The sequence below is a fragment of the Macaca mulatta genome, chromosome 19 (assembly GCF_049350105.2).
Source record: "Macaca mulatta isolate MMU2019108-1 chromosome 19, T2T-MMU8v2.0, whole genome shotgun sequence".
Classification (NCBI taxonomy): Eukaryota; Metazoa; Chordata; class Mammalia; order Primates; family Cercopithecidae; genus Macaca; species Macaca mulatta.
The window spans coordinates 13279807-13305792 of record NC_133424.1 but is presented as its reverse complement, the minus strand read 5'-3'; the positions used below and the strand labels follow the sequence as shown (position 1 = coordinate 13305792).

Genomic DNA, 25986 nt, shown 5'->3' with positions numbered 1-25986 from the left:
TAAGGCACTGTGCCCGGCCTGAACACCACTTTGACTCGTGTGTGTGTCCTCAGGAACCCCCTTTCTGTCCCCCCTTGCCAGCTCTGGCTTGGAACTTGCAGACTCTCAAGGTCATGCCCCATTCTGAGTCTCCCAAGTGGGGACAATAGCAGTGCAGGCAGCGGCAGAGGGAGAAGTGAAGGGCAGGGGATAAGGGGGTCCACTAGGTGCCTTCCAGGCTTGTGTGCCCACAGCCTGAGACCGCTCTGGAGTCAGGATGAGACTTCAGGAGCCCCTCCAGCCCAAGTCCTCTGTCACCCTGCCCAGTAACCAGCCCCCTTGCTGCAGCCCTTTGCTGGGAGGGGCTGATGCCATCCCATGGGGGCAGGAATTGGGGGGTGGAGACTGTTAATCCCCAGTCTGGCAGGCCTGGCCTCTCCCCAGGGCGCCCACTAATTCCCAAACCAAACAGCAGGCAGCGCTGGGCCCACTGCCGGCCTAATCCGCTCCCCACCAGCCTGGGGCTGGCCAAGGGGCCTCCCAGTTCCCACACTCTGAGCCTCCAAGGAAGTGGGCAAATGCCTCTGCGTTCCATTCCAGGCTTCACAGCCCCAGCAGGGACACCTAGGGATACCTTAACCCATACAGAACGAGACAAAGGTATCTCTCACCCAAGACACCCTCCTTCCAAAGTTGCCACAATGAACATGCATCTCTATTAGGTCTCTGTTGTGAATGGGCCCCTGTAGATGTGACACTTCTTTGCAGCGCACAATCTGTGCAACTGTACATAAAGGTGCTTACCTTCACCTCCCAATGTCAACAAATATAGCAGTTTAAGATCATTTTATTGAAGAGCAAGAGGTGGGAGAGGTAGGAGGCAACTACAGCTCCCCACCAGCCCCACCAGGGGGAATGGACCCCTCCCTGCCTCCTGCCCAAGTGGCTCCCCCTGTATTATAGGGGGGACTTTGTGCAAACTCTGCCCCGAGGGGGTGGGGAGGGTAGAGGGTGAGTGTGAAATGGCAGCGGTTGGGGCTGGCAGCTGTGCTACTGGGCACTGGGGGGCTTATAGGGCTCCAGGAGGAGGGCTGAGAAGGTGTTGACCTTGTCTGCCCCCCGCACCTCATGGGGTAACAGCGGCAGCTTCACGATGTGGAAGTCTTCATACAGGTCCTCCATCTGCAGCCAGGGCAGAGGGTAGAAGGCAGTGGTCAGGGGGCAGGAAGGCAGAGACAGTGTGGATCAATAGAAGGGGTTAAGCTAGGAAGCTTCCAGGGTCAGGGAGAGAATATAGGGCAGGAGCTTAAGGTGTCATAAGTGGGAGTTGGGTTAGTATAGCCAGAGATCACTGGGCTAGACCACCTGCTCTCCAGGGTCACAGGGATCTAGGCCAGGCCAGCCACAGTCCTCTATGGCCAGAATAAGGGTGAAGGATCTGAAATGTGGGGGCAAAGGGCAGGAGGCTAGGCCAGAGGGCCAGAAGGTGGAGCAAAAGGTCAGAGAATAAAGGGGCAGAGGTGCCTCTGCTCAGCCAGTGCTGGGTGGGTGGGCACACCTGGTCCAGATACTTGGCCTGGATCTTGTGGCGGGCCTCACACATCTTGCAGGGCTTCTCGGGGTCAGGGAAGACGAGCTGGTTGACAATGATATTGTGCGTGTCGATCTTGCACTTGGCCAGCTCCTGGATCAGCCTCTCTGTCTCATACAGGGACAGGAACTCGGCAATGCATACGCAGATGAAAGTTGTCTGCTCCTACAGGGCACAAGAGAGGACAGTGAGGGGCGGGTTCTGCCACGGTCCTCAGCCCCCAGGCCTCTCACTGCCAGCCAGACCACCACTCACAGGGTCCTTGAACTGCTCGCTGACTGAGCGGATGACGGGCAGAGTCTCCTCTAGCTTGGAGGCCAGCTGGTCTGCGTTCATGTCCCCCAGGCCCAGCATGTTGCACATCTGCAGGGGGGATGTGGGAGGACTCATAGCTTACCTGGGGCTCATTAAACCTCCTGGGTTGGGGGTTCACTAAACACCAGAGGGATGACTCCTGATACCTCCCAGCGGTTAAAGGCTCAGGCCCGTGAGCAGATTCCTGGGGTTGGTCAAATACCAGCTTTGCCATTTCTTTCTTCTTTTCTTGGAATGGAGTCTCGCTCTGTTGCCCAGGCTGGAGTGCAGTGGCGTGATCTTGGCTCTCTGCAACCTCCGCCTCCCGGGTTCAAGCGATTCTCCTGCCTCAGCCTCCCAAGTAGCTGGGATTACAGGCACGGGCCACCATGCCCGGCTAATTTTTGTATTTTTAGTACAGGTGGGGTTTCACCATTTTTGGCCAGGCTGGTCTTGAACTCCTGACCTCAGGCGATCCACCCGCCTTGGCCTTGCGAAGTGTTAGGATTACAGGCGTGAGCCAACGCCACCGGCCTCAGCCTTGCCATTTCTAGGGAACTATGGCTAAGGGGCTTGACCTTCTGGAGCCTCAGTTTCCCCATCTCTAAACTTTACCTCCCAGACCTGTTGTACCAGATGAGCTGATGCATATAATGTGTTCAGAACAGTGTCTGGCACACAGTAAGTGCCCAGTGTTACCACCTGAGGCACAGGTCCTCACAGGGTACACACATGCACATATACCATGGTGGCTGGTGCTGGTGGTGTGAAGCACTGTGGGGGCTTTGGGGTTGTCATCGTAATAATAAGCCACGGGGGTTGGGCACAGTGGCTCATGCCTGTAATCCCAGCACTTTGGGAGGTCGAGGTGGGTGTAATGCTTGAGGCTAGGAGTTCAAGACCAGCTTGGGCAACATGGCAAAACCCTGTCTCTACAAAAAATACAAAAATTAGCTGGGCATGGTGGTACACATCTGCTAAGTACACGTCTGCTAAGTACCCCCAGCTACTTGGGAGGCTGTGGCACGAGAATCACTTGAACCCAGGAGGTGGAGGTTGCAATGAGCCGAGATTGCACCACTGCACTCCAGCCTGGGTGACAGAGCAAGACTCTGTCTCAAAAAAAAAAAAAAAAAAGTAATAATAATAATAATAATAATAACAACCCATGGGGCACTCTCATGATCTCCATTTGCAAGACAAGGAAGTTGAGGCCCAGAGAGGTGAAGTGATTTGCTTGAGGTCACACAGCAGTTGGGTCACACGGTGAGTGCAGAGGGTTTGAAGGCAGGTTGCCTGGTTCTGAAATGTGCTTTCTGGCTCTGTCTAGGGTATTTAGTGGGCAGGGGCAGGGACACTGAGTCCTGCCTGCGGGGGAGGAAAGACAGCTCCCTCCCATGCCCTCCAGGGAGAATTCCAGAGAGAGAAGGGGTGGGAAGGAAAGGGAATTGTTAGTAGGTGTCTGAGGGTCTAGGGGCCTGGGCCTACTCCCACTCCCGGCTGCCTGGATGGTGCAGGTGGGGGCCCCCGCCGCCTGCCTGTGAGATGAAAGGGCTGATCTGGTTCTTGATCTGCATAAGTCGGCCCAGGCCCCGCTCCACGATGGTGGGGAAGTTGAGCAGCCTCAGTGTGTGGCCCGTGGGTGCCGTGTCAAACACCACCACCGAGAAGTTCATGCCCTTCACCAGCCTGAGGGGAGACAGGGGTCAGGCCCTCTGTGTCCACTCTTCCCCTTCCCCAGGCAGCCCCCACCCCTGCTGGCTGGGCCTGACCTCATGACCTCGGCATAGCTCATGGCCTCATCGATGCCGGGAAATGCGCTCATGGCCTCCTGCATCATCTTCTTGCCCATGCTCAGCATGTTGTCTTCCTCGAAGAACTCGTCAGGCAGCTCCGCCACGCCCAGGCTGGGGTCAATCTCCTGGGGGCCAAAGGGATGAGACGGAGGTTGCTGCTACTGCTGGGGGAGCCTTCCTACCTGGGCACAGGGCCAGAGGGAGCCTGTGGCGGGCTCTGACCACAGGCGTTTCATTAGGTCACAGCTGGGGGGACCCTGAGGTAGCACTTAGGGTTTTGTATGGTTGCATAAAGGGTGAAAAACAACGGGAAAATTGCAAGCTGTGGCCAGGGCCCTCGAAGGGAAGCCAAAACCCACTGCGGGCCATTTACATTGCTACTCCCCACTTGTAACCGGCCACTTGAGACCCCAGATACTCCCGTGAATGGGCCATGACCTCTTCCAGATCATCCATCCCTCCACTGAGAGATTCCTTGACCACCCTAAATAACAGCACAGATCCACTGACATCCCCTGCCCTGCCTTCCTTTCTCCTTAAGGTTTAGTCCTTAGGAGCTGGGCAGGATAGCTCACGCCTATAGTCCCAGGCACTCAGGATAATGAGATGGGAGGATCGCTTGAACCCAGGAGTTGGACACCAGCCTGGGCAATATAACAAGACACATCTGAAAAAAGAAAAATTAGCCCTTCCTCACATCCCTCATGATTCCCTTATCATGTTTATCATCTGTCTCCAGAGCAGATGGAGGGGCATCCCCTCAAGGGCAAGGGTTTTACCATCTAGCTCACTGCTGTGTCCTCAGCACTTAGCATGAACAGTGCCTGGCACAGAGGTCGTCAATATGTATGCAGAATCCGGCCAGGCACAGTAGCTCACGCCTGTAATTTCAGTCCTTTGGGAGGTGGAGACGGACAGATCACCTGAGGTCGGGAGTTGGAGACCAGCTTGGCCAACATGGTGAAACCCTGTCTCTATTAAAAATACAAAAATTAGCCAGGCATAGTGGCGGACGCCTATAATCTTAGCTACTCTGGAGATTGAGGCAAGGGAATCGCTTGAACCCGGCAGACGGAGGTTACAGTGGGCCGAGGTCACACCATTGCACTCCCGCCTGGGTGACAGAGTGAGACTCTGTGTCAAAAAACAAACAACAAAACAAAACACAAACATGTATGTAGAATCTATAAAGGGATAACCACGGCTGGGGTCTCTGGCCAGTCTCAGACTCAATGCCTCCCTCTTTTTTTTTTTTTTCTGAGATGGAGTTTTGTTCTGGTTGCCTAGGCTGGAGTGTAGTGGCATGATCTTGGCTCACCGCAACCTCCGCCTTGTGGATTCAAGTGATTCTCCTGCCTCAGCCTCCCAAGTAGCTCAGACTACAGGCATGCCCCACCATGCCGGGCTAATTTTTTGTATATATATATATTTTTTGAGATGGAGTTTCACTCTTGTTGTCCAGGCTGGACAATGGTAAAATCTCAGCTCACGGCGACCTCCGCCTTCTGGGTTCAAGCGATTCTCCTGCCTCAGCCTCCTAAGTAGCTGGGATTACAGGCATGCGCCACCACCCCAGCTAATTTTGTATTTTTAGTAGAGACGGGGTTTCTCCATGTTGGTCAGGCTGGTCTTGAACACCCAGCCTCAGGTGATCCGCCCACCTCAGCCTCCTAAAGTGCTGGGATTACAGGTGGGGCCACCATGGCTGGCCAATGCCTCCCTCTTCATCCTCCTCCTTTGTCACCTCTTCTTGGTGACTTCATGGGTCCCATGGGGAAGGACCCAACTCGCTGGCCTTAGGGGTCATTCCCTCTTGGGGAGCTTGCCCACTCATCACTACACCCTAGTACCACTCTCTGACCGCAACCTCCTCTTATGCCTCACGTATTCTAAGCCTCTTTGGGCCACTTTATCCCCTCACCTGGCCCCTGTAAATTGTCAGTGTTCCTCTTGGCTGGCACCCTTATCCAGCCCAGCTTCCATAGGTTCCCTCTGCAAACACTCCCTTTCCCCCTGCTGTTGGCAAAATCCCCCCACTCTGGTTACTTGCAGCGTTTTTTTTTCTTTCTTTTAGAGATAGCGTCTTGGCTGGGCGTGGTAGCTCACATGTGTAATCCCAGCATATTAGGAGGCCAAGCTGGGCAGATCATTTGAGGTCAGGAAATTGAAAACAGCACGGCCAACATCGTGAAACCCCATCTCTACTAAAAAGAAATACAGGCCAGGTGCGGTGGTTCACGCCTGTAATCCCAACACTTTGGGAGGCCGAGGTGGGCGGATCACGAGGTCAGGAGATCGAGACCATCCTGGCTGACACAGTGAAACATGAACAGTGCCTGGCACAGAAGTCGTCAACATGTATGCAGAATCCGGCCAGGCACGGTAGCTCACGCCTGTAATTCCAGTCCTTTGGGAGGTGGAGACGGACAGATCACCTGAGGTTGGGAGTTCAAGACCAGCTTGGCCAACATGGTGAAACCCTGTCTCTACTAAAAATACAAAAAATTAGCCGGGCGTGGTGGCGGGCGCCTGTAGTCCCAGCTACTTAGGAGGCTGAGGCAGGAGAATCACTTGAAATCGGGAGGGAGAGGTTGCAGTGAACCGAGATTGCGCCACTGCACTGCAGCCTGGGCAACAGAGTAAGACTGTCTCAAAAAACAAAAAAGCAAAAAAAAAAAACCCCCCCAAAAAAACACAAAACAACAACAACAATAAAAAAATTAGCTGGATGTGGTGGCGGGCACCTGTAATCACAGCTACTTGGGAGGCTGAGGCAGGAGAATCGCTTAAACTCAGGAGGCGGGGGTTGCAGTGAGCTGAGATCACACCACTGCATTCCAGCGTGGGTGACAGAGTGAAACTCAGTCTCAAAAAAAAAAAAAAAAAGAGATAGCATCTCACACATAGCTCATTGCAGCCTCAAACTCCTAGGCTCAAACGATCCTCCTGCCTCAACCTACTGACTTACTGGGACTATAGGCACACACCACCATGCCCAGCTAATTTTGTTTAACTCCTGGCCTCCCTCAAGTGATCCTCCTGTCTCAGTCTCTGCAAGCACTGAAATTATAAATGTGGCTTTCTAGCTCTTTAGTATCACTGCACTTGAGGGTCTGAACACTCCTGAAGAGTATTTCCATCTTGCTCCCTACCCTTTTGTTTTTCTTTTTTTGGAAATGGAATCTCACTCTGTCGCCCAGGCTGGAGTGCAGTGGTGCAATCTCGACTCACTGCAACCTCTGCCTCCCGGGTTCAAGCAATTCTTTGCCTCAGCCTCCCAAGTTTCTGGGATTATAAGCGTCTGACACCAGGCCTGGCTAATTTTTGTATTTTTAGTACAGACGGAGTTTCACCACCTTGGCCAGGCTGGTCTTTTAACTCCTGACCTCGTGATCCACCCTCCTCAGCCTCCCAAAGTGCTGGGATTACAGGCGTGAGCCACCGCGCCCGGCCCTTGCTCCTCTCTTCTGAACACAAATCTCCAATGGACACTTGGTGATCCAGACAATTCTGGTTCCCTCTGCTACCTTAAGAAGCGTTTATGTGGCATTTTCTCCCTCCTCAAACTTCTATCCCATTCACTGCTGAGGCCCTTGCCCGTTCCTTGGTGAGAAAGAGAAGCCATTGGCTGCCAACACCCTCATCTCTGCTGAGGAAGTGCCCCAATTCCTCCTGTTTCCCTCCCAGTCCTTGACCCTGGCAGCACCCAAGTCCTGGGTCTGTATACTGGATGGAGCTCATCCCACCTGAGGACTGTCCTCTGCCAGCATCCTCACTCTGCAGCATCTCTTTATTTTATTTTTTATTTCTTTATTTTTTTTGAAATGGAGTCTTGCTCTGTCGTTCAGGCTGTAATGCAGTGGTGCCATCTCAGCTCACTGCAAGCTCTATGTCCCGGGTTCACGCCATTCTCCTGCCTCAGCCTCCCGAGTAGCTGGGACTACAGGTGCCTGCCACCATGCCTGGCTAGTTTATTTATTTATTTATTTTTGAGATGGAATCTCACTGTCGCCCAGGCTGGAATGCAGTGGCACGATCTCGGCTCATTGCAACCTCTGCCCCTCCGAGTTCAAGCGATTCTTCTGCCTCAGCCTCCCAAGTAGCTGGGATTACAGGCGCCTGCCACTGTGCCCGGCTAACACCTGGCTAATTTTTGTACTTTTTTTTCTTTTTTTGTGAGACTGAGTCTTGCTCTGCTGCCCAGGCTGGAGTGCAGTGGTGCGATCTCGGCTCACTGCAAGCTCTGCCTCCCAGGTTCACGCCATTCTCCTGCCTCAGCCTCCTGAATAGCTGGGACTACAGGTGCCCGCCACCGCACCCGGCTATTTTTTTGTATTTTCACTAGAGATGGGGTTTCACTGCGTTAGCCAAGATGGTCTCAATCTCCTGACCTCGTGATTCACCTGTCTCGGCCTCCCAAAGTGCTGGGATTACAGGCATGAGCCACCGCGTCCGGCCTTTATTTTGTTTTTTGAGACAGATTCTCCCTCTGTCACCCAGGCTGGAGTACAGTGGCGCGATTTCGGCTCTCTGCAAGCTCCGCCTCCCAGGTTCATGTCATTCTCCTGACTCAGCCTCCGGAGCAGCTGGGACTATAGATGCCTGCCACCATGCCCAGGCAATTTTTTTTTGTATTTTTAGTAAAGATGGGGTTTCACCGTGTTAGCCAGGATGGTCTGGATATCCTGACCTTGTGATCCACCCGCCTGGGACTCCCAAAGTGCTGGGATGACAGGAGTGAGCCACCGTGCCCAGCATTTTTTTTTTTTTTTGAGACGTGGTAAAACCTCGTCTCTACTAAAAATACAGAAATACAAAAATTAGCCGGGCATGGTGGTAGGCACCTATAATCCCAGTTACTCTGGAGGCTGACGCAGGAGAATCTCTGTCTCCTGGGTTCAAGTGATTTTCCTGCCTTAGCCTCATGAGTAGTTGGTATTACAGGCACCTGCCATCGTGCCCAGCTAACTGTTTTATTTTTTTATTTTTTTGAGACAGAGTCTCGCCCTGTAGCCCGGGCTGGAGTGCAGTGGCCGGATCTCAGCTCACTGCAAGCTCCGCCTCCCAGGTTTACGCCATTCTCCTGCCTCAGCCTCCCGAGTAGCTGGGACTACAGGCGCCCACCACCTCGCCCGGCTAGTTTTTTGTATTTTTTAGTAGAGACGGGGTTTCACGGTGTTCGCCAGGATGGTCTCGATCTCCTGACCTCGTGATCCACCCGTCTCGGCCTCCCAAAGTGCTGGGATTACAGGCTTGAGCCACCGCGCCCGGCCCTGTTTTATATTTTTAGTAGAGACAGGGTTTCACCATATTGGCCAGGCTGGTCTCGAACTCCTAACCTCAAGTGATCCGCCCACCTTGGCTTCTCAAAGTGCTAGGATTACAGGCGTGAGCCACGATGCCCAGCCCTCACACAGCTTTAAATGCCAACCTTGGGACAGTGACTTCCAAATGAATGCCAACCTCCTCTGGGCTCCAGACTCACATAAACAAGCTATTGTCATGATGTTTCCACTTGGATTTCCAGTGGGCACCTCAGATTCACTGCGGAGAAAATGAAATTCTTGATTTGTCCATTCTACACCTACTCCTTTCCTAGTTTTCCCCATCCTAGCTGCTTAGAGAGACAAGAAAGACATGTAATCAATTCATTTCTTTCTCTCACCCATTACAACCAAGTAATCTCACTGGCTTACTTCCAAAATACATCCCTAGTGCGATGTGGTGGCTCATGCCTGTAATCTCAGCACTGTGGGAGGCCGAGGCGGTCAGATCATTTGAGGTCAGGACTTCAAGCCCAGCCTGGCCAACATGGTGAAAATCTGTCTCTACTAAAAATACAAAATTAACAGGCAGTGGTGGGGCATGCCTGTAATGCCAGCTACTCAATAGGTTGAGGCATGAGAATTGCTTGAACCTGGGAAGTGGAGGTTGCAGTGAGCCTAGATCGGGTCACTGCACTCCAGCCTGGGAGACACAGGATTCCTGAGTGTTTAAAAAAAAAGAAAAAAATCTCAAATCTGACTATGTCTCCCCCAGCATTCTGCCTCCACCAGAGTCCAGGATGTTGTCATCTCTCAACTGGTTACATCCCCAATCTCCTTGTTAGTTTCCATGCTTCTACACTGACTGACAATTAAATCTCCACCTGGCCATCAGAGGGTACTTTTCAAACATGAATTTGGCCACGACACTGCCCTGCTTAAAACAAACAGCTTTCCATTGAACCTGGAGTCAATGCCAAACTTCTTACCGTGGCCCATAAGGTACCACACTTTGTGGCTCTGATTGGTCTCTCCAACTTCTTCTTCCCCTACCCTGGCTCAATAAGCTTTAGGCACTCTGGTGTGCTTCCCGCTCTGCAATTCCTCATTGGTTCTCTTGTGAGTATGTTGAGGAAGGGGTGAAACAGGAGAGACACAGGATAAAGAGTGGATAGGACATGGTGGCTGCTGGTGTGTGCACACAGGAAAGGCTGGAAGAGGCCTTTCCCAGAAGTGGGGGCTAAGCCCTGCTCCACTCACCATAGCAAAGAGGTTGTCATAGCCTTTGACCTTAGTAGGCACCTTTGAGAACTTCTGGTCAAAAGCATCTGAGATGTTGTGAGCTGGGTCTGTGGAGATGATCAGCACACTCTCACGCCCCTTGGAGAGCTGGACTGCCAGACTGCAGCTGGGTAAAGGAAAAGTAAAAAGACAGGGGATGAGGGGTTGGGCTCTGTTCCCTGGGTCTGCAAGGGTAGTGGTAGTTTCCCTGGAGCAGGTGACCCGGATCAGCAGGGGCCTTGAGAGGAGAGTATGGGTTACGGTGGGATTGAGCCTCAATCCCTACAAAGGAACCCTCTCTGATTTATCTACTGACCCTTCTATGTGGACTAGAGAGATAAGGTTCAAATGACTGAGTATGTCTGGCCTAGTGCCTGCTGCTTCTTTGCTGGGCACACAGTGGCATGGCCCAGCTGTCCAGCCAGCATAGCTTGACTCCGTGCTCCCTTCTTTAATAAGCTAAGGGATCCCTTGCACTCCCTGGTAAGCACAGGATGGTTCGGTCCACTTGTCCAGGATAATCTGCCGCATGGACACCTCCTGCCTGTAGCTGCCTGGGACAGTCTGATCATGTGCCCTCTCCCTCGCTTTCCACCCTCACTCTCGCCTTGGACATAAAACACCAAGGTTTACCAAACTAGGATTGCTTGTTCTGGTGCCGCCCCTACCCACAACTCTGGATTCACTCAGGTACGGTCCAGCTGATGGGGACATCTAAGTGCTTCCCCGTCCCCCGGGCGCTGCACTTGAGCCCCAACATGGATGGTCCAATTCAGAGGGTGCTAGGGCTGCATTGAAGAGGTCTTTCTCATGTGCTCCAGGTAACTTCCAGAGAGTGAAACCCAAAGACCCCCGCCAGCCCCCTTGCCCGGGTCGTGGTGGAAAAGCCGGTCCTTGGCCTCCCCTTCGCCCAGTAGTATATCCTACACGCCTCCTGGCCCCCGCCGCAGCCTCCTTACCTGCAGGTGGTCTTGCCCACTCCACCCTTGCCCCCGACGAAGATCCACTTCAGGCTGCGCTGCTCGATGATATTGCTAAGCGTAGGCTCCAGCGGCTCCACATCAGGCGCATCTTCGAACTCCTCTGCCTCAACCCCCCACCCGGCCACCCCTGCCGCCATCTTGGAACTGGCTCACGTGATCCAGCGGAGCGCACCATACGAAGCACCTACAGGGGAAATTCTCTATCACATTCCTATCGAGGCTAGAAGCATAAGTTAATTTCCTCATTACTTCCATTTTAGGAGAAATATAAATTACATTTTCACTATTCTTTGCTTCCAGGGTTCACCTTGTCAACCTCTGGTCTATAATTTTCCAAGGGCTCCCCCTACCTAATGAACACATCGGTACGGTCCAGGCTACTCCCCTTCACTGATTGGGCCCTAAGTCTCGCAGCTCTCCTTTCATTGGCTACATCTTTTCTTACGTCCACCAATCACTCTCATGCTCCGGTAGCGCCAACCTCTCCTTAGCAACCAGCCAAACACCCAGTCCATGCCCTTTCGGTGAAGTTAGATTCCCGGTCCGCCTTGGCCTCCATAGGCTCAACTTTATGTCCATCATTTTCCCTCTATTATTCACGTTAGGTCCCAACCTCGCCTCAGGTCCGCCTCCTCTATTATTCAATAGGCTGTGAGCCACTTGGCTCTTGCCGCAAACCAATCATAGACAAATTGACTCAGTTGGCTGGCTATAGGTCCCCGGGCTGACAGTGGGTTAGAGTGGGCGAGTCCAGAGTTTTGTCCTGGACGCCCTGATCTCCCATGCCTAGCAGGCACCATGCCTGTAATTGCGCTCCGTTTGGTAGAAGGGACCCTAATTCCTAAAAGCCGCCTTGTATTTCAAGAGAAGACTCCAGTATACCATATTTCATGTTTGAACCTCTGTCCTGGAGCAGGAACACAAGCTGGGTTCCAGGCCCTTGATGGAGACCCCAGCCCATGACACTCTTAACTTTAGAGGGAGATTAGAGCCTAGAAATAACCCCAACTTCATCTGAATACTACAGCTCATAAACTAATCTGATTCTCTGGCCGGGCGCGGTGGCTCACGCCTGTAATCCTACCACTTTGGGAGGCCGAGGCGGGTGGATCACCTGAGGTCAAGAGTTCAGGACCAGCCTGGCTAAGATGGTGAAATCCCGTCTCTACTGAAAATACAAAAATTAGCCGGGCGTGGTGGCACGCACCTGTAATCCCAGCTACTCAGGAGGCTGAGGCAGGAGAATCGCTTGAATCCGGAGGGCAGAGGTTGCAGCGAGCCGAGATTGCGCCACTTCACTCCAGCCTCGGTGAAAGAGTGAAATTCTGTCTCAAAAAAAATATTTAATTAATTAAAAATAAATAAATAAATAAATAAAATAGGCCGGGCGCGTTGGCTCACGCCTGTAATCCCAGCACTTTGGGAGGCCGAGGCAGGCAGATCACGAGGTCAGGAATTCAAGACCAGGCCGAGGCAGAAGAATTGCTTGAACTCGGGAGGCGGAAGCTGCAGTGAGCTGAGATGACACCACTGCACTCCAGCCTGGGCGACAGAGCGAGACTCAGTCTCAAAAAATAAAATAAAATAATAATAACAATAACAAAATTAAAAAAAAAAAAGCTGATTCTCAGACGGGGACCTCAGCTCCACAGAGCCCCTATGTCCCCCAAAAATGTGAGCTTTATCCAGAGATGAGTACCCAACCCAAAGATACCCCTATTTTTACTTGGGGGGCCCAGGCTACACATGCTCTCTATTCCCTAGTTAGGGACTCAAGTTCCCAGGTGTCAGCTGAGTACACAACCCCAAATGAGGTCCTTCCCCTCACAGAGATTATTATTGGTGTCAGACGGGGATTCTAGCCCTGGAAAACGAATCTGTTCCCAGCCCCAAGTGAAACCAACTCCAGAGAGCAAGCTACAGCCCCAGTCTCAGACGACAGTCTCATTCCCCGGGAGCCCCAGTCTGGGAAACACCAGCCCGAGTACCGCTGAATTTTGAGCACCCGAGAGGCAGGGCTCGGTGGCTCATGTCTGGAATCCCAGCACTTTGGGAGGCTGAGGTGAGAGGATTGCTGGAGCCTAGGAGTTTGAGAACAGCTTGGGCAACATGACAAAACCCTGTCTCCACAAAAATAAATAAGTAAGTAAATAAATAAATAAACCAGGCATAGTGGCGCATGCCTGTTTTCCCAGCTACTCGGGAGGCTTTGGTGGGAGGCTCACCTCAGCCGTGAGAGGTCGAGGCTGAAGTGAGCCGTGATCAGGCCTTTGCACTACAGCCTCGGAAACGGAGTGTGACTCTGTCTCCAAAATAAAACAAAACAAAGCAAAAAACCAAAACAAAAAAAACAGCAAGACTTATCCCGATGGCTCACACCTGTAATCCCAACACTTTGGGAGGGGAGGCCAAGGCAGGAGGATCGCTTGAGGCCAGGAGTTCGAGACCAGCCTGGGTAATATAGCCAGGCGCCCGTCTCTAATTTTTAAAAAACAAGGCCGGGCGCGGTGGCTCATGTCTGTATTCCCAGCACTTTGGGAGGCCGAGGCGGGCGGATCACCTGAGGTCGGGAGTTCGAGACCAGCCTGACCAACATGGAGAAATCCCGTCTCTACTAAAAATACAAAATTAGCTGGGCGTGGTGGTGCATGTCTGTAATCCCAGCTACTCGGGAGGCTGAGACAGGAGAATCGCTTGAACCTGGGAGGTGGAGGTTGCGGTTAGCCGAGATCGCGCCATTGCACTCCAGCCTGGGCACCAAGAGCGAAACTCCGTCTCAAAAAAAAAAGAAAAAAACAAACAAAAAAAAACCCGCGAGACGGGGGCCCCTCCCCCTAGCCCCGCCCCTTTGGGTTGATTCCCTCATTCACCCCGCCCCGCTGCAGACGCTAAAGGGCCGGACCGCTCTTCCCGGCATGCATTGCTCCGGACGAGGCGAGTCGGGCGCCAAGCGCGGGGCCGGAGCGGCCTTCCCGGAGTCCTTTGCGCGGCACCTGGCGACAAAATGGCTGCCCGAGGGAGACGGGCGGAGCCTCCGGGCCGGGAGGCGCCGGGCCCCGCGGGCGGTGGCGGTGGCGGGAGCCGTTGGGCTGAGTCGGGACCGGGGACGTCGCCCGAGAGCGGGGACGAGGAGGTGTCGGGCGCGGGTTCGAGCCCCGTATCGGGCGGCGTGAACTTGTTCGCCAACGACGGCAGCTTCCTGGAGCTGTTCAAGCGGAAGATGGAGGAGGAGCAGCGGCAGCGGCAGGAGGAGCCGCCCCCGGGTCCGCAGCGACCCGACCAGTCGGCCGCCGCCGCTGGCCCCGGGGATCCGAAGAGGAAGGGCGGTCCGGGCTCCACACTTAGCTTCGTAAGGAGCCGTGGGGGTGGGGGCGGGCGCCACGGCCTGTCCTGGCAGCGGGAGTAGGGGCCCGTGAAGGGGGATCGGGACCGAGTTCCACTTTCCTTTCTGAATGAGGGGCCCGTCCGGGTCACCCACTGAGGATGAGGAACTTGGGGTCTGGGGGCGGGAGTGGGGACTCCAGGAGCCTGCCCGTGGGAACTGGAAGCTGAGGAATTCCCTTGGAATCAGCACTGTGGAGAGTGAGGAAACGTGGATATCGGGATTCCTGTTTGAATGGTACCCGGACCTTGGGTCATGGGACCACCACTAATTGTGAGGAAAGGGGGTAAATTAAGTCTGGACTCTGAGCTATATGCATTAGACTCAGACCAGTTACTGTGTAAGGACAATTACTTACCTAGGACAATTACTTGACTTCCTTGTATCTTATTCGACCAACCTCCATTTATTGAGCACTTTACCTCGTGCTAGGCATTGTGCTAGATGCTGGTATGCAGTGGTGAGCTTACAGACAAGATCGCTGCTTTCCTGGAGCCTCTGGGCTGGCCTACCCTCATTTTCCCTAGTTGCAAAAATAGACATCATCGCATCTCTTGATGTGGTGAGGGTTTTATGAGGTGATCCTGGAAAAGTGGTTAGCATAGAGCCTGTCTTCCAGGAAGGGCTAAACTGGTGGTTGTCAATTGGGGCAGTTCCCTCCACCCCCACATTTGGCAAAGTCTGGAGACATTTTTGGTTGTCAGAACTGCGGGAGGGGGTGCTAGTGACATCTATGGGTAGAGGCCAGGGATGCTGCTCAACTTCTTACCATGCGTTTGGCAGCGCCCTCCCACCCCCAAACAAAGAATAATCCAGCTCAAAATGTTATTAGTGCCAGGTTGAGAAACTCTGGGCTAAGTAAATAGGGCGTATATTGATTTTTGGCTCTGAGCTTGCCATGTCTGTAGTGTTAAGATCAAGTCCCTGCAGTGTGGAGGAAAAAGTGTTGACTTGAGACTAACAGATTGGGGGCTCTAGTTCTGGATGCTGCATGTGATTTTGGGCGAGTGATGTAACGCCTCCAAGCCTCAGTTTCTTCATTTGTTAAAAATGAGTGTGGATTGGGTGCAGTGGCTCACACCTGTAATTCCAACATTTTGGGAGGTTGAGGTGGGTGGATTGCTTAAGCCCAGGAGTTGGAGAGCAGCCTGGACAATATGGCAAAAACCCATCTCTACGAAAAAAATTTAAAAATTAGCTGGGCATGGTGCCACACATGCCTGGAGCTCCAGCTCCCCAGGAGGCTGAGACAGGAGGATCGCTTGAGCGCAGGAGATTCAGGCTGCAGTGAGCCATGATTGCACCACTGCACTCTAGCCTGGATGACAGAACAAGAGACTATCTTAAAAAAAAAAAAAAAAAAATCAGTGTGAAATAGTCCCAGCAGGACGGGCGCTGTGGCTCATGCCCGTAATCCCAGCACTTTGGGGGCCGAGGCGGGCAGATCACCTGAGGTCAGGGATTCGAGACCAGCCTGGCCAACATGGTGAAACCCCCGACTCTACTAAAAAAAAAATACAAAAGTTAGCCAGGCATGGTGGTGCATACCTGTAATCCCAGCTACTCGGGAGGCTGAGGCAGGAGAATCACTTGAACCTGGGAGGTGGAGGTTGCAGTGAGCTGAGATCGTGCCACTGCACTCCAGCCTGGACAGTGAGACTCTGTCTCCAAACAAAACAAAACAAACAAACAAAAAGAAAATAGTCCCAGGTTACTGAATGCCTGGTTGTCTGTGAAGCCTGTTGGAGCCCCCGGAGCGCAGGAGCCCTCAATCAATGGGAGAAGGTGGGATACAGGATGAAAGGCTAGAGGAAGACAATCTTTGAGGAAAGGGTAAGGAAGGAAAAACGTCAGGACCAGGGTTGGCGTGAACCTGCGAGTGGAGGCTGAGTATCCCTTCATGAATGGGTGTAGCAGTTGTTGCATCTGTTTCATTTGTTCATTGAGGGTCTATTTTGGCTGCACCCTCAAAGAGGCCATGCCAGGCTAGGCACAGAGAAGGCAATGTTGCTTGATGTCTAAGGATGCTGTCCAGAGGCTTTGACCCACCTGACCCTGAATCAGCTCCATTGTTTGTTGTTAGCATGACTTCTCCTTCTGAAAGACTTTCCTCATCTAGGAAAAGGGGGTGGTTCCTTTTTTTTTTTTTTTTTTTTTTTTTTTTTGAGACAGAGTCTCGCTCTTGCCCAGGCTGGAGTGCAGTGGTGGAGCCTTGGCTCACTGCAACCTCCTCCTCCCAGGTTCAAGCAATTCTGCCTCAGCCTCCCGAGTAGCTGGGATTACAGGCGCCTACCACCACTCCCGGCTAATTTTTTGTGTTTTTAGTAGAGATAGGGTTTCACCATGTTGGCCAGGCTGGTCTTAAACTCCTGACCTCAGGTGATCCCCCCTTTTCCACCTCCAAAAGTGCTGGGATTACAGGCCTGAGCCACCGCGCCTGGTCAAAAAGGGGGTGGTTCTAACTTTCATCTTAGGGTAGCTGTGAAAATGGAAGGAGATGATACATCCGCAGCACTTGGCACAGGGCTTGGCATACAGTACATGCTCAATAAAGGGAGCTATTGCCACCTCTTGTGGTCCCTGCTAGAGAGGGTGAGGCTTTGGCATGGAAAGTGAGGACAAAGCTGGTCCCTACTGAGGTGGGCACTCTTCTTGCTCCCTGGGAGGGCACCGCGGGCCCAGGGCAGGCGCTGAGTCGCGTGTGCTCCTCTCTGATTGCTGCGCAGGTCGGCCGGCTGGCGGAGCTGGGCGCGGCGTCAGGACGGGCCACCAGGCCGGGCTAGGAAGGTGTAGTGGGCCTCAGCGCCGCCAAGGGCGGTCCCGGCTCCTGTAACCGTTGCAGTCTTCTGTCCCTTCACCCAGGTGGGCAAACGCAGAGGCGGGAACAAACTAGCCCTCAAGACGGGAATAGTAGCCAAGAAGCAGAAGACGGAGGATGAGGTGAGCCGGCTGGGTGCAGGAGGGCCACCCACATTGCTTTTTCCTTCCAGCTTTTGTGCCCAGCCTTCTCCCTCCCTGTCTGGTATCCAGGCCTTTGCTGAGTGTACCTGGCAGGATAGGAGGGTCCCCAGATAACTTGACTTTACAATCTTTAGCTCAAACCCAGAGTCTTCCGCTGGGTGACACTGGGAATGGGTCACCTGTCTCAGGGCAGTCCTGACCCTGGTTCCTGGCACCCCCCCCTCCAAACCCATATCCCCCTTCCACAGGTATTAACAAGTAAAGGTGATGCGTGGGCCAAGTACATGGCAGAAGTGAAAAAGTACAAAGCCCACCAGTGCGGTGACGATGATAAAACTCGGCCCCTGGTGAAATGACGCCCCTCCCCCGCCTGCCCATGGCCTGGGACTCTCTGCGATGTACATAACTATTTAATGCAGTGGCAGCGGTGGCAGCCTTCCCCGAGAGGACTTAAAAGCAGAAGCAAACCGAGATGCTTCCCGCAGCCGTGGACGATTCTCCAGGACTCTTTTTTTACCTTGAGCACTTGCCTCGTGAGACTTCATAGAACAGTGGTTTACTGTCCCCCCTTCTCACCTCCTCATTCTCTCTGGCTCTTTCTCTCTTCCTCTTCTCACCCTCCTCCCTTCCCTTAGCCATCACTTCTGGGAAGTAAAGAACTTGACTTAGTGCCGGAGCTGTGTGCTTGGTTTGTCTTCTTTGCGCTGTCGGACCTAAGCCTTCCCCTGGTAGCCGGCATTGTACCTGTCAAAGCCTGGGTCTGGCCTGGTAAGGAGCAGGATATGGAGGGGGTAGGAAGGACAGGGGCACATCCCCTCATGTAGGCCTGGACTTTCCCCAAGACCCATCTCCCCTCACTGCTGCATCCCCACCATGCCACCTTAGGCTCACTTTCTCTTCACAGTTCCATTTTGGCTGGGCCAAAGCTGTTGCATTGTGCATTCAGCAGACACTTAGGAGCATCTGTTATGTGCCAGGGTTCTGCAAGGCTCCAGGGCGACAGCTGGGAACACAGCAGACCACACCCTCCCTGCCCTTACAGAAGGAGACAGACACAAACAAAAAGGGGAAGCCCTTTTGCAGCTAGGGAGGAAGGGGGTATGTCTTTTAGGTGACATTTGATTAGAGTCCTGAGGGGATGAGACAGAGCCCCAGGCAGAGGAATAGCCAGGTCGGAGAGGGCTTGGGCCTGATGAAGTGAGGAGGAGGACGGAGGGATTATAAGGGGAGAATTCAGGATTTTGTTCTTTTTTTTTTTTTTTTGGAGATGGTCTTGCTCTGTCGCTCAGGCTAGAGTGCAGTGCTACAATCACAGCTCACTGCCTCACTGCAACCTCGACTTCCCGGCCTCCTCCCACCTCAGTCCCGCGAGTAGCAGGGACCACAGGTTCACACCACCACGCTCTGCTAGTTGTTTTTTTTTCTAGAGATGGGGCCTCCCTATGTTGCTCAGGCTGGTCTCCAACTCCTGGGCTTAAGCAGCCTTCTCACCTCAGCCTCCTAAAGTGCAAGGATTACCAGTATGAGCCATTCTCGGCCCAGGATTTTATTCTTTTTTTTTTTTTTTTTGAGACGGAGTCTTGTCTCTGTCACCCAGGCTGGAGTGCAGTGACGTGATCTTGGCTCACTGCAACGTCCGCCTCCTGTGTTCAAGCAATTCTCCTGCCTCAGCCTCCCGAGTAGCTGGAATTACAGGCGCTGGCCACCATGCCTGGCTAATTTTTGTATTGTTAGTAGAGACAGGGTTTCACCATGTTGGCCAGGCTGGTCTCGAACTTCCGACCTCAGGTGATCCACCTCAGCCAAAGTGCTGGGATTACAGGCTTGAGCCACCATGTCATGCCCGGGATTTTAAGTGAGGAGAAGGCTTTGGAGGGTATTTGAGGTAGCAACATCGTACGTTTTATATCTTCAGGGGATCCCTCTGGCTCCTGTGGGGAGTAGACTGAAGGGGGCTGAGGGTAGAACCTGGGAGACTGGGGAGGGGAGTGGAGGGGACTATATCTTGGTAGCAGAGGAGGTGAGGAATGCTGAGAGCTGGATTCCGTGGGGCTGTGTGCTCTGCTGGGGGAAAGGCCACTCAGTCCTCCAGCTACTTGAAGCCCTTCCAGGGAGGCTGGAGTCTGTCCCTTCCATATGCATACACCCTCAAGAGAAGGAGGGCGCGGGGGTTCTCTGTCCAACCTTGCAGAACATGATCATTGACACAGACCTCCCAGCCCTTCCATGCCCTCCTCCTGGCTCCATTGTGCATCCTGTTGGAGCCAGAAGCTGCCTGGCTCCACCTGTTCTCCAAACCCACACGAGTTTTAAGATGCCCTTGCTTCCCATCTCAAACCTGCTGAACCTGGAGCAATGTTGGGGGCCCCCTAGCTATAGGCTCACCCCAGTCTTCCCAGGCAGGAATGGCAGCAGCTAAGCAGCCTTGGCAATCCTACCCAGCTTAGGGCTGGGCCCTCTTCCACTTTCTTTTTTTTTCTTTTTTGAGATAAGGTCTCCCTCTGTCACCTAGGCTGGAGTGCAGTGGTGAAATTACAGCTCGCTGCAGCCTCAACCTCCTGGGCCGAAGTGATCCTCCCACCTCAGCCTCCTGGGTGAGGTCTACAGGCATGTGCCATCAGACACGGCTCATTTTTTTGTTTTTTTTTTGTAGAGACGAAGTCTTGCCACGTTGCTCAGGCTGGTTGGGAACTCCTGGGCTCAAACCATCTTCCCGCCTTGGCCTCCCGAAGTGCTGGGATTACAGGTGTGAGCCACTGCACCCAGCCCCCTCCTTCCACTTTTTTATTTTTATTTTTTGAGATAGGCTCACTCTGCGCCCAGGCTGGAGTGCAATGGCATGATTTCGGCTCACTGCAACCTCCGCCTCCCAGGTTCAAGCAATCATCCTGCCTCAGCTTCCCAAGTAGCTGGGACTACATGAGTGTGCCACCACACCAAGCTAATTTTTATCTTTTTGGTAGAGCCGGGGTTTCCTGACTTCAAGTGATCTGCCGCCTTAAGGATTACTGGTATGAGCCACCGTGCCTGGCCCCTCCTTCCACTTTCAATCAAAAGAGGACCAAGACTCAGAGAAACACGGCCTCAGCAAGTAGAGGGCTGTGGTCCTGGAAGTGGGCTGAGGTGGGCCCATCCCGGTACACCACAGGCTCTCAGATTTTGCCAGATGCAGTCTGTGGAGGTTGGGGTGGGGCATTTACTCTTGTAACACATGATGAGCATCTGTTATGTGAAGTCATTTACCCAAACAGACAAAAATCCGCCTAGCCCAGAATGGTGGCTTACATCTGTAATCCCAGTGACCGGGGAGGCTGAGACACAGGTGGATCACTTGAGCCTAGGAGTTCAAGACCAGTCTGGATAATATAGCAAGACCTTTCTTGCTAGAAAAAATAAAAGCTGGCTGGGTGCGGTGGCTCACGCCTGTAATCCCAGCACTTTGGGAGGCCACGGTGGGCAGATCACTTGAGGCCAGGAGTTTGAAACCAGCCTGGCCAACGTGGTACAACCCCGTCTCTACTAAAGTTACAAAAAATTAGCCGGGCGTGGTGGCACACACCTGTAATAGCAGCTATTCGCTATTCGGGAGCCTGAGGCAGGAGAATCTCTTGAATCTGGGAAGGCAAAGGTTGCAGTGAGCTGAGATCGTGCCACTGTACTTCAGCCTGGGCAACAGAGTGATTCCATCTCAAAAAAGTTAAAAAAAAAAAAAAAAAGGCCAGGTGCAGCGGCTCATGCCTGTAATCCCAGCACTTTGGGAGGCCGAAGCGGGCGAATCACGAGGTCAGGAGATCCAGACCATCCCGGCTAACACAGTGAAACCCCGTCTCTACTAAAAATACAAAAAAAAATTAGCCAGGCGTGGTGGCGGGCGCCTGTAGTCCCAGCTACTGGGGAGGCTGAGGCAGGAGAATGGCGGGAACCCAGGAGGCGGAGCTTGCAGTGAGCCGGGATCGTGCCAATGTACTTCAGCCTGGGCAACAAAGTGAGATTCTGTCAAAAAAAAAAAAAAAAAAAACCTAGCTGTCATGGTGGCACCTAAAATCCCAGCACTTTGGGAGGCTGAGGTGGGTAGGTGGGCGGATCACAAGGTCAGGAGTTTAAGACCAACCTGACCAACATGATGAAACCCCATCTCTACTAAAAATACAAAAATTAGCTGGGGGTGGTGGCGCACGCCTGTAATCCCAGCTACTTGGGAGGCTGAGGCAGGAGAATCACTTGAACCGGGGAGGTGGAGGTTACAGTGACTATACTCCAGCCTGGGCAACAGACTGAGACTCTGTCTCAAAAAAAAAAAAAAAAAAAAAGAATAGGATACCTTTCCTGTTTCACTTCCTGCTAACATACAATAAGGTTTTTCTACTTTAGTTTGCACATGGGCTGAAAGGTCTCTCCCATGGCCGGGCGCTGTGGCTCACGCCTGTAATCCCAGCACTTTTGGAGGCCAAGGCAGGCGGATCACGAGGTCAGGAGATCCGAGACCATCCTGGCTAACACGGTGAAACCCCGTCTCTATAAAAATACAAAAAATTAGCCAGGTGTGGCGGCGGGCGCTTGTAGTCCCAGCTACTTGGGAGGCTGAGGCAGGAGACTGGCGTGACCCGGGGAAGCTGAGCTTGCAGTGAGCTGAGATGGCGCTACTGCACTCCAGCCTGGGTGACTAGAGAGATTCTGTCTCAAAAAAAAAAAAGGTCTCTCCCTCCTACTTTGGGGAGCTAGCTCAGGTGTGACTTTGGCCTTGGGGATGGACTATGGGGGGAAGGAACACAGGAAGGTAATGGAGACATCCCTGCCTCCTCCTCCCCCAAAGCCACCAGCAGAGACTGGATCTTTAAAAAGCAACAGAAGCCTGGGAAGTAGGTCGCCCTGCAGCATCTCAGCCTCTATTCTAGTGTCAAGAGGCAGGAGAGGCTGAAAGCCCAGGCACATCCCTTTACAGTACTTACCCGCTTTGACCTTAGAAAAGTCTGAAGAGGGAGGAGAATGAAATCCAGGTTTTGGTGAGTCACACAGCCCTGGCTTCAAACTATTCTAGAGCCTGTTGACTGTGTGATCTTGGGTAAGTCACTTAGACTTTCTGTACTTCAGGTTCTTCATCTATCAAATAGGGGTAAAATACAGAAGCATCTCTAGAGTCAAGTTCTAAAGTAAGGGCAATATTCATGGAATCTAACCCTGCTATTGTTGAAAACAGCTAGTGCTTCCCAGGGTGAAGAAGTTGGCTTGCGTTTGGGAACTGTGTTAAGTCAGTTAAGTGCTGACCTTTGAACTCGGGGGACAGTGTGATGAGAGGCTCGAGCAGGGAGGCTATTGTAAATTGAGAACGTGTTTGTCTCGCATTTCAGATTCGTGGTTGGACACCAATTCTTCTTCTTTTTTTTTTTTTTTTTTTTTTTTTTTTGAGACGGAGTCTCGCTCTGTCGCCCAGGCTGGAGTGCAGTGGTGCGATCTCGGCTCACTGCAAGCTCCGCCTCCCGGGTTCACGCCATTCTCCTGCCTCAGCCTCCCGAGTAGCTGGGACTACAGGCGCCCACAACCGCGCCCGGCTAATTTTTTGTATTTTTAGTAGAGACGGGGTTTCACCGTGGTCTCGATCTCCTGACCTTGTGATCCGCCCGCCTCGGCCTCCCAAAGTGCTGGGATTACAGGCGTGAGCCACCGCGCCCGGCTCTTTTTTTTTTTTTGAGATGGAGTCTCGCTCTGTCGCCCAGGCTGGAGTGCAATGGCGCGATCTCAGCTCACTGCAAGCTCCGCCGCCTCCCGGGTTCACACCATTCTCCTGCCTCAGCCTCCCGAGAAGCTGGGACTACAGGCACCCACCACCACACCCGGCTAATTTTTTTGTATTTTTAGTAGAGACGGGGTTTCACCGTGTTAGCCAGGATGGTCTCGATCTCCTGACCTCCTGATCCGCCCGCTTCGGCCTCCCAAAGTGCTGGGATTACAGGCGTGAGCCACCATGCCCGGCCCCAGTTCTTTTCTTTTTGAGACGGAGTCTCACTGCATCACCTAGGCTGGAGTGCAGTGGCATGATCTCGGCTCACTGCAAGCTGCGCCTCCCGGGTTCACGCCATTCTCCTGCCTCAGCCTCCCAAGTAGCTGGGATTACAGGCGCCTGCCACCATGCCTGGCTATTTTTTTTTGTATTTTTAGTAGAGACGGGGTTTCACCGTGTTAGCCAGGATGGTCTGGATCTCCTGACCTGGTGATCTGCCCACCTCGGCCTCCCAAAGTGCTAGGATAACAGGTGTGAGCCACCGCGCCCGGCCGGTTGGACACCAATTCTGTGAGTTTCTTTTGGCATGGAGTGCTTCTAATTGAGCTGAGGTAAGTTTGCCAGGCATAGGGCTTTTGTGAGATTTGCATGAGATAACATTTGGCCTTTTTTCTTTTTTTTTTTTTTGAGACAGAGTCTCACTGTCACCTAGGCTGGAGTGAAGTGGCATGATCTTGGCTCACTGCAACCTCCGCCTCCCATGTTCAAGCAATTCTCCTGCCTCAGCCTCCTGAGTAGCTGGGATTGTAAGCGCAGGCCACCACTCCTGGCTAATTTTTTTGGTATTTTTAATAGAGACAGAGTTTCACCATGTTAGCCAGGATGGTCTCAATCTCCTGACCTCGTGATCTGCCCTCGGCCTCTCGAAGTGCTGGGATTACAGGTGTGAGCCACTGCACCTGGTGTTAATGAGATAACATTTGGAAACTGCTTGATATGCAGTAGGTGCTTAAGAAATAGGAAAAAAGGGCCGGGCGCGGTGGCTCAAGTCTAATCCCAGCACTTCGGGAGGCCGAGACGGGCGAATCACAAGGTCAGGTGATCGAGACCATCCTGGCTAACACAGTGAAACCCCGTCTCTACTAAAAAACATACAAAAAACTAGCCAGATGAGGTGGCAGGCGCCTGTAGTCCCAGCTACTCGGGAGGCTGAGGCAGGAGAATGGCATAAACCCAGGAGGCGGAGCTTGCAGTGAGTTGGGATCCGGCCACTGCACTCCAGCCTGGGCAACAGAGCGAGACTCCGTCTCAAAAAAAAAAAAAAGAAAAAGAAAGAAATAGGAAAAAAGGCCGGGCGTGGTAGTTCACGCCTGTAATACCAGCACTTTGGGAGGCCAAGGCGGGTGGATCACCTGAGGTCGGGAGTTCGAGACAGCCTGACCAACATGGAGAAACCCTATCTCTACTAAAAATACAAAAATTAGCCGGGCGTGGTTGTGGGCGCCTGTAGTCCCAGGTACTCGGGAGGCTGAGACAGGAGAATAGCTTGAACCCTGGAAGCACAGGTTGCAGTGAGCTGAGATCCCACCATTGCACTCCAGCCTGGGCAACAGAGCGCAACTCCGTCTCAGAAATAAAGAAATAGGAAAACACTGGGCCGGGCACAGTGGCTCACACCTGTAATCCCAGCACTTTGCGAGGTCGAGACCGGTGGACCACCAGAGGTCAGGGGTTCAAGACCAGCCTGGCCAATATAGTAAAACCCCATCTCTTCTAAATATACAAAAAATTAGCCTGGCGTGGTGGCAGACGCCTGTAATTCCAGCTACTCGGAAGGCTGAGGCAGGAGAATCGCTTGAACCCGGAGGCGGAGGTTGCAGTGAGCCATTGCACTCCAGCCGGGACAATGAGGGCGAGACACTGTCTCAAAGAAAAACCGCCAGGTGCGGTGGCTCCCGCCTGTAATCCTAACACTTTGGGAGGCCGAGGCGGGCGGATCATGAGGTCAAGAAATCAAGACCATCCTGGTCAACATTGTGAAACCCCATTTCTACTAAAAAAAAAAAAAAAAAAAAAAAAAAAAAAAGCCGGGCGTGGCTAATTAGCAGAGCGTGGTGGCACATGCCTGTAATCCCAGCTACTCGGGAGGCTGAGGCAGGAGAATCGCTTGAACCCGGGAGGCGGAGTTTACAATAAGCTGAGATCGCGCCATTGCACTTCAGCCTGGCAACAGAGCGAGACTCCGTCTCAAAAACAAAACAAAACAAACAAAAAGAAACAGAAAAACAAAAACAACAAAAAAAACAAAACCCCACAACCTTGTCCTGATTCAGCACTCAAATTCATCAGCTGGAGAGGAAGAAAAAATTCCGTGACCTCACGAGGGCCAACAATGTGGACTATACATGCAGCAGCGGCTACTTTCTTCTGCCCCAAGGCTTGCGCAGGGCCGCTGGAAATTTGCCATATTATATGAAGGGGGTGAACCTTAACAAATTGTCTCCTGCATCCCAAACTCGCTCCCCATCTGATCGTTATCTGGGGCAGCCCCCAGATTTGACCAGAAAGCTCTTATCATTCACACCCGCCCCAGGAACCCCCAATCCAGCCCCAGCTCCCCAGTCTCACTCTTCTGTTCCCCATGCACCTCGGTTGGTCTAGAGACCCTCCTCCCAATTTGATTCTCAGCCAAAACCCCAATGCGCGGCGACCCTGGCGCATGGCAGGACGGGATTT

The 25986-nt window shown here is 52.9% G+C and overlaps 2 protein-coding genes across 5 annotated transcripts; one reads left to right on the top strand and one right to left on the bottom strand.

The window, feature by feature from the left end:
• Nucleotides 1-810: 810 nt before the first annotated feature.
• GET3 (guided entry of tail-anchored proteins factor 3, ATPase) lies at nt 811-11334 on the bottom strand. 2 transcript variants are annotated; one of them, XM_077977896.1, is made up of 7 exons: nt 11165-11334; nt 10185-10332; nt 3637-3785; nt 3359-3553; nt 1826-1955; nt 1538-1735; nt 811-1161 (listed from the first exon to the last, which is right to left on the bottom strand). In XM_077977896.1, the coding sequence occupies exons 1-7, from the start codon at nt 11323-11325 to the stop codon at nt 1030-1032; spliced, it is 1113 nt and encodes a 370-aa protein (XP_077834022.1). In that variant the 5' UTR covers nt 11326-11334; the 3' UTR covers nt 811-1029. The 2 variants fall into 2 exon arrangements, with proteins under 2 accessions (XP_077834022.1, XP_014978516.3); XM_015123030.3 differs by having other exon boundaries at nt 1826-1933; nt 3403-3553.
• Nucleotides 11335-14080: 2746 nt separating this feature from the next.
• Nucleotides 14081-18214, top strand: TRIR (telomerase RNA component interacting RNase). 3 transcript variants are annotated; one of them, NM_001194424.1, is made up of 3 exons: nt 14081-14537; nt 17433-17510; nt 17780-18214. In NM_001194424.1, the coding sequence occupies exons 1-3, from the start codon at nt 14193-14195 to the stop codon at nt 17885-17887; spliced, it is 531 nt and encodes a 176-aa protein (NP_001181353.1). In that variant the 5' UTR covers nt 14081-14192; the 3' UTR covers nt 17888-18214. The 3 variants fall into 3 exon arrangements, with proteins under 3 accessions (NP_001181353.1, XP_028694313.1, XP_077832670.1); XM_028838480.2 differs by having other exon boundaries at nt 14166-14514; nt 17780-18207; XM_077976544.1 differs by lacking the exon at nt 17433-17510 and having other exon boundaries at nt 14166-14537; nt 17780-18207.
• Nucleotides 18215-25986: the final 7772 nt, after the last annotated feature.

What these genes read in the sequence shown, in the direction of transcription:
- GET3 (XM_077977896.1), bottom strand. Translation starts at nt 11,325, where the DNA reads ATGGCGGCAGGGGTGGCCGGGTGGGGGGTTGAGGCAGAGGAGTTCGAA. An exon ending in CACCATCCAGGCAGCCGGGA is followed by an intron (nt 1,956 to 3,358) that starts GTGGGAGTAGGC and finishes GTAAGCTATGAG; the next exon opens with TCCTCCCACATCCCCCCTGC. An exon ending in AGGCCAAGTATCTGGACCAG is followed by an intron (nt 1,162 to 1,537) that starts GTGTGCCCACCC and finishes CCCTGGCTGCAG; the next exon opens with ATGGAGGACCTGTATGAAGA.
- TRIR (NM_001194424.1), top strand. Translation starts at nt 14,193, where the DNA reads ATGGCTGCCCGAGGGAGACGGGCGGAGCCTCCGGGCCGGGAGGCGCCG. An exon ending in CGGGCTCCACACTTAGCTTC is followed by an intron (nt 14,538 to 17,432) that starts GTAAGGAGCCGT and finishes CCCTTCACCCAG; the next exon opens with GTGGGCAAACGCAGAGGCGG. An exon ending in AGCAGAAGACGGAGGATGAG is followed by an intron (nt 17,511 to 17,779) that starts GTGAGCCGGCTG and finishes CCCCTTCCACAG; the next exon opens with GTATTAACAAGTAAAGGTGA.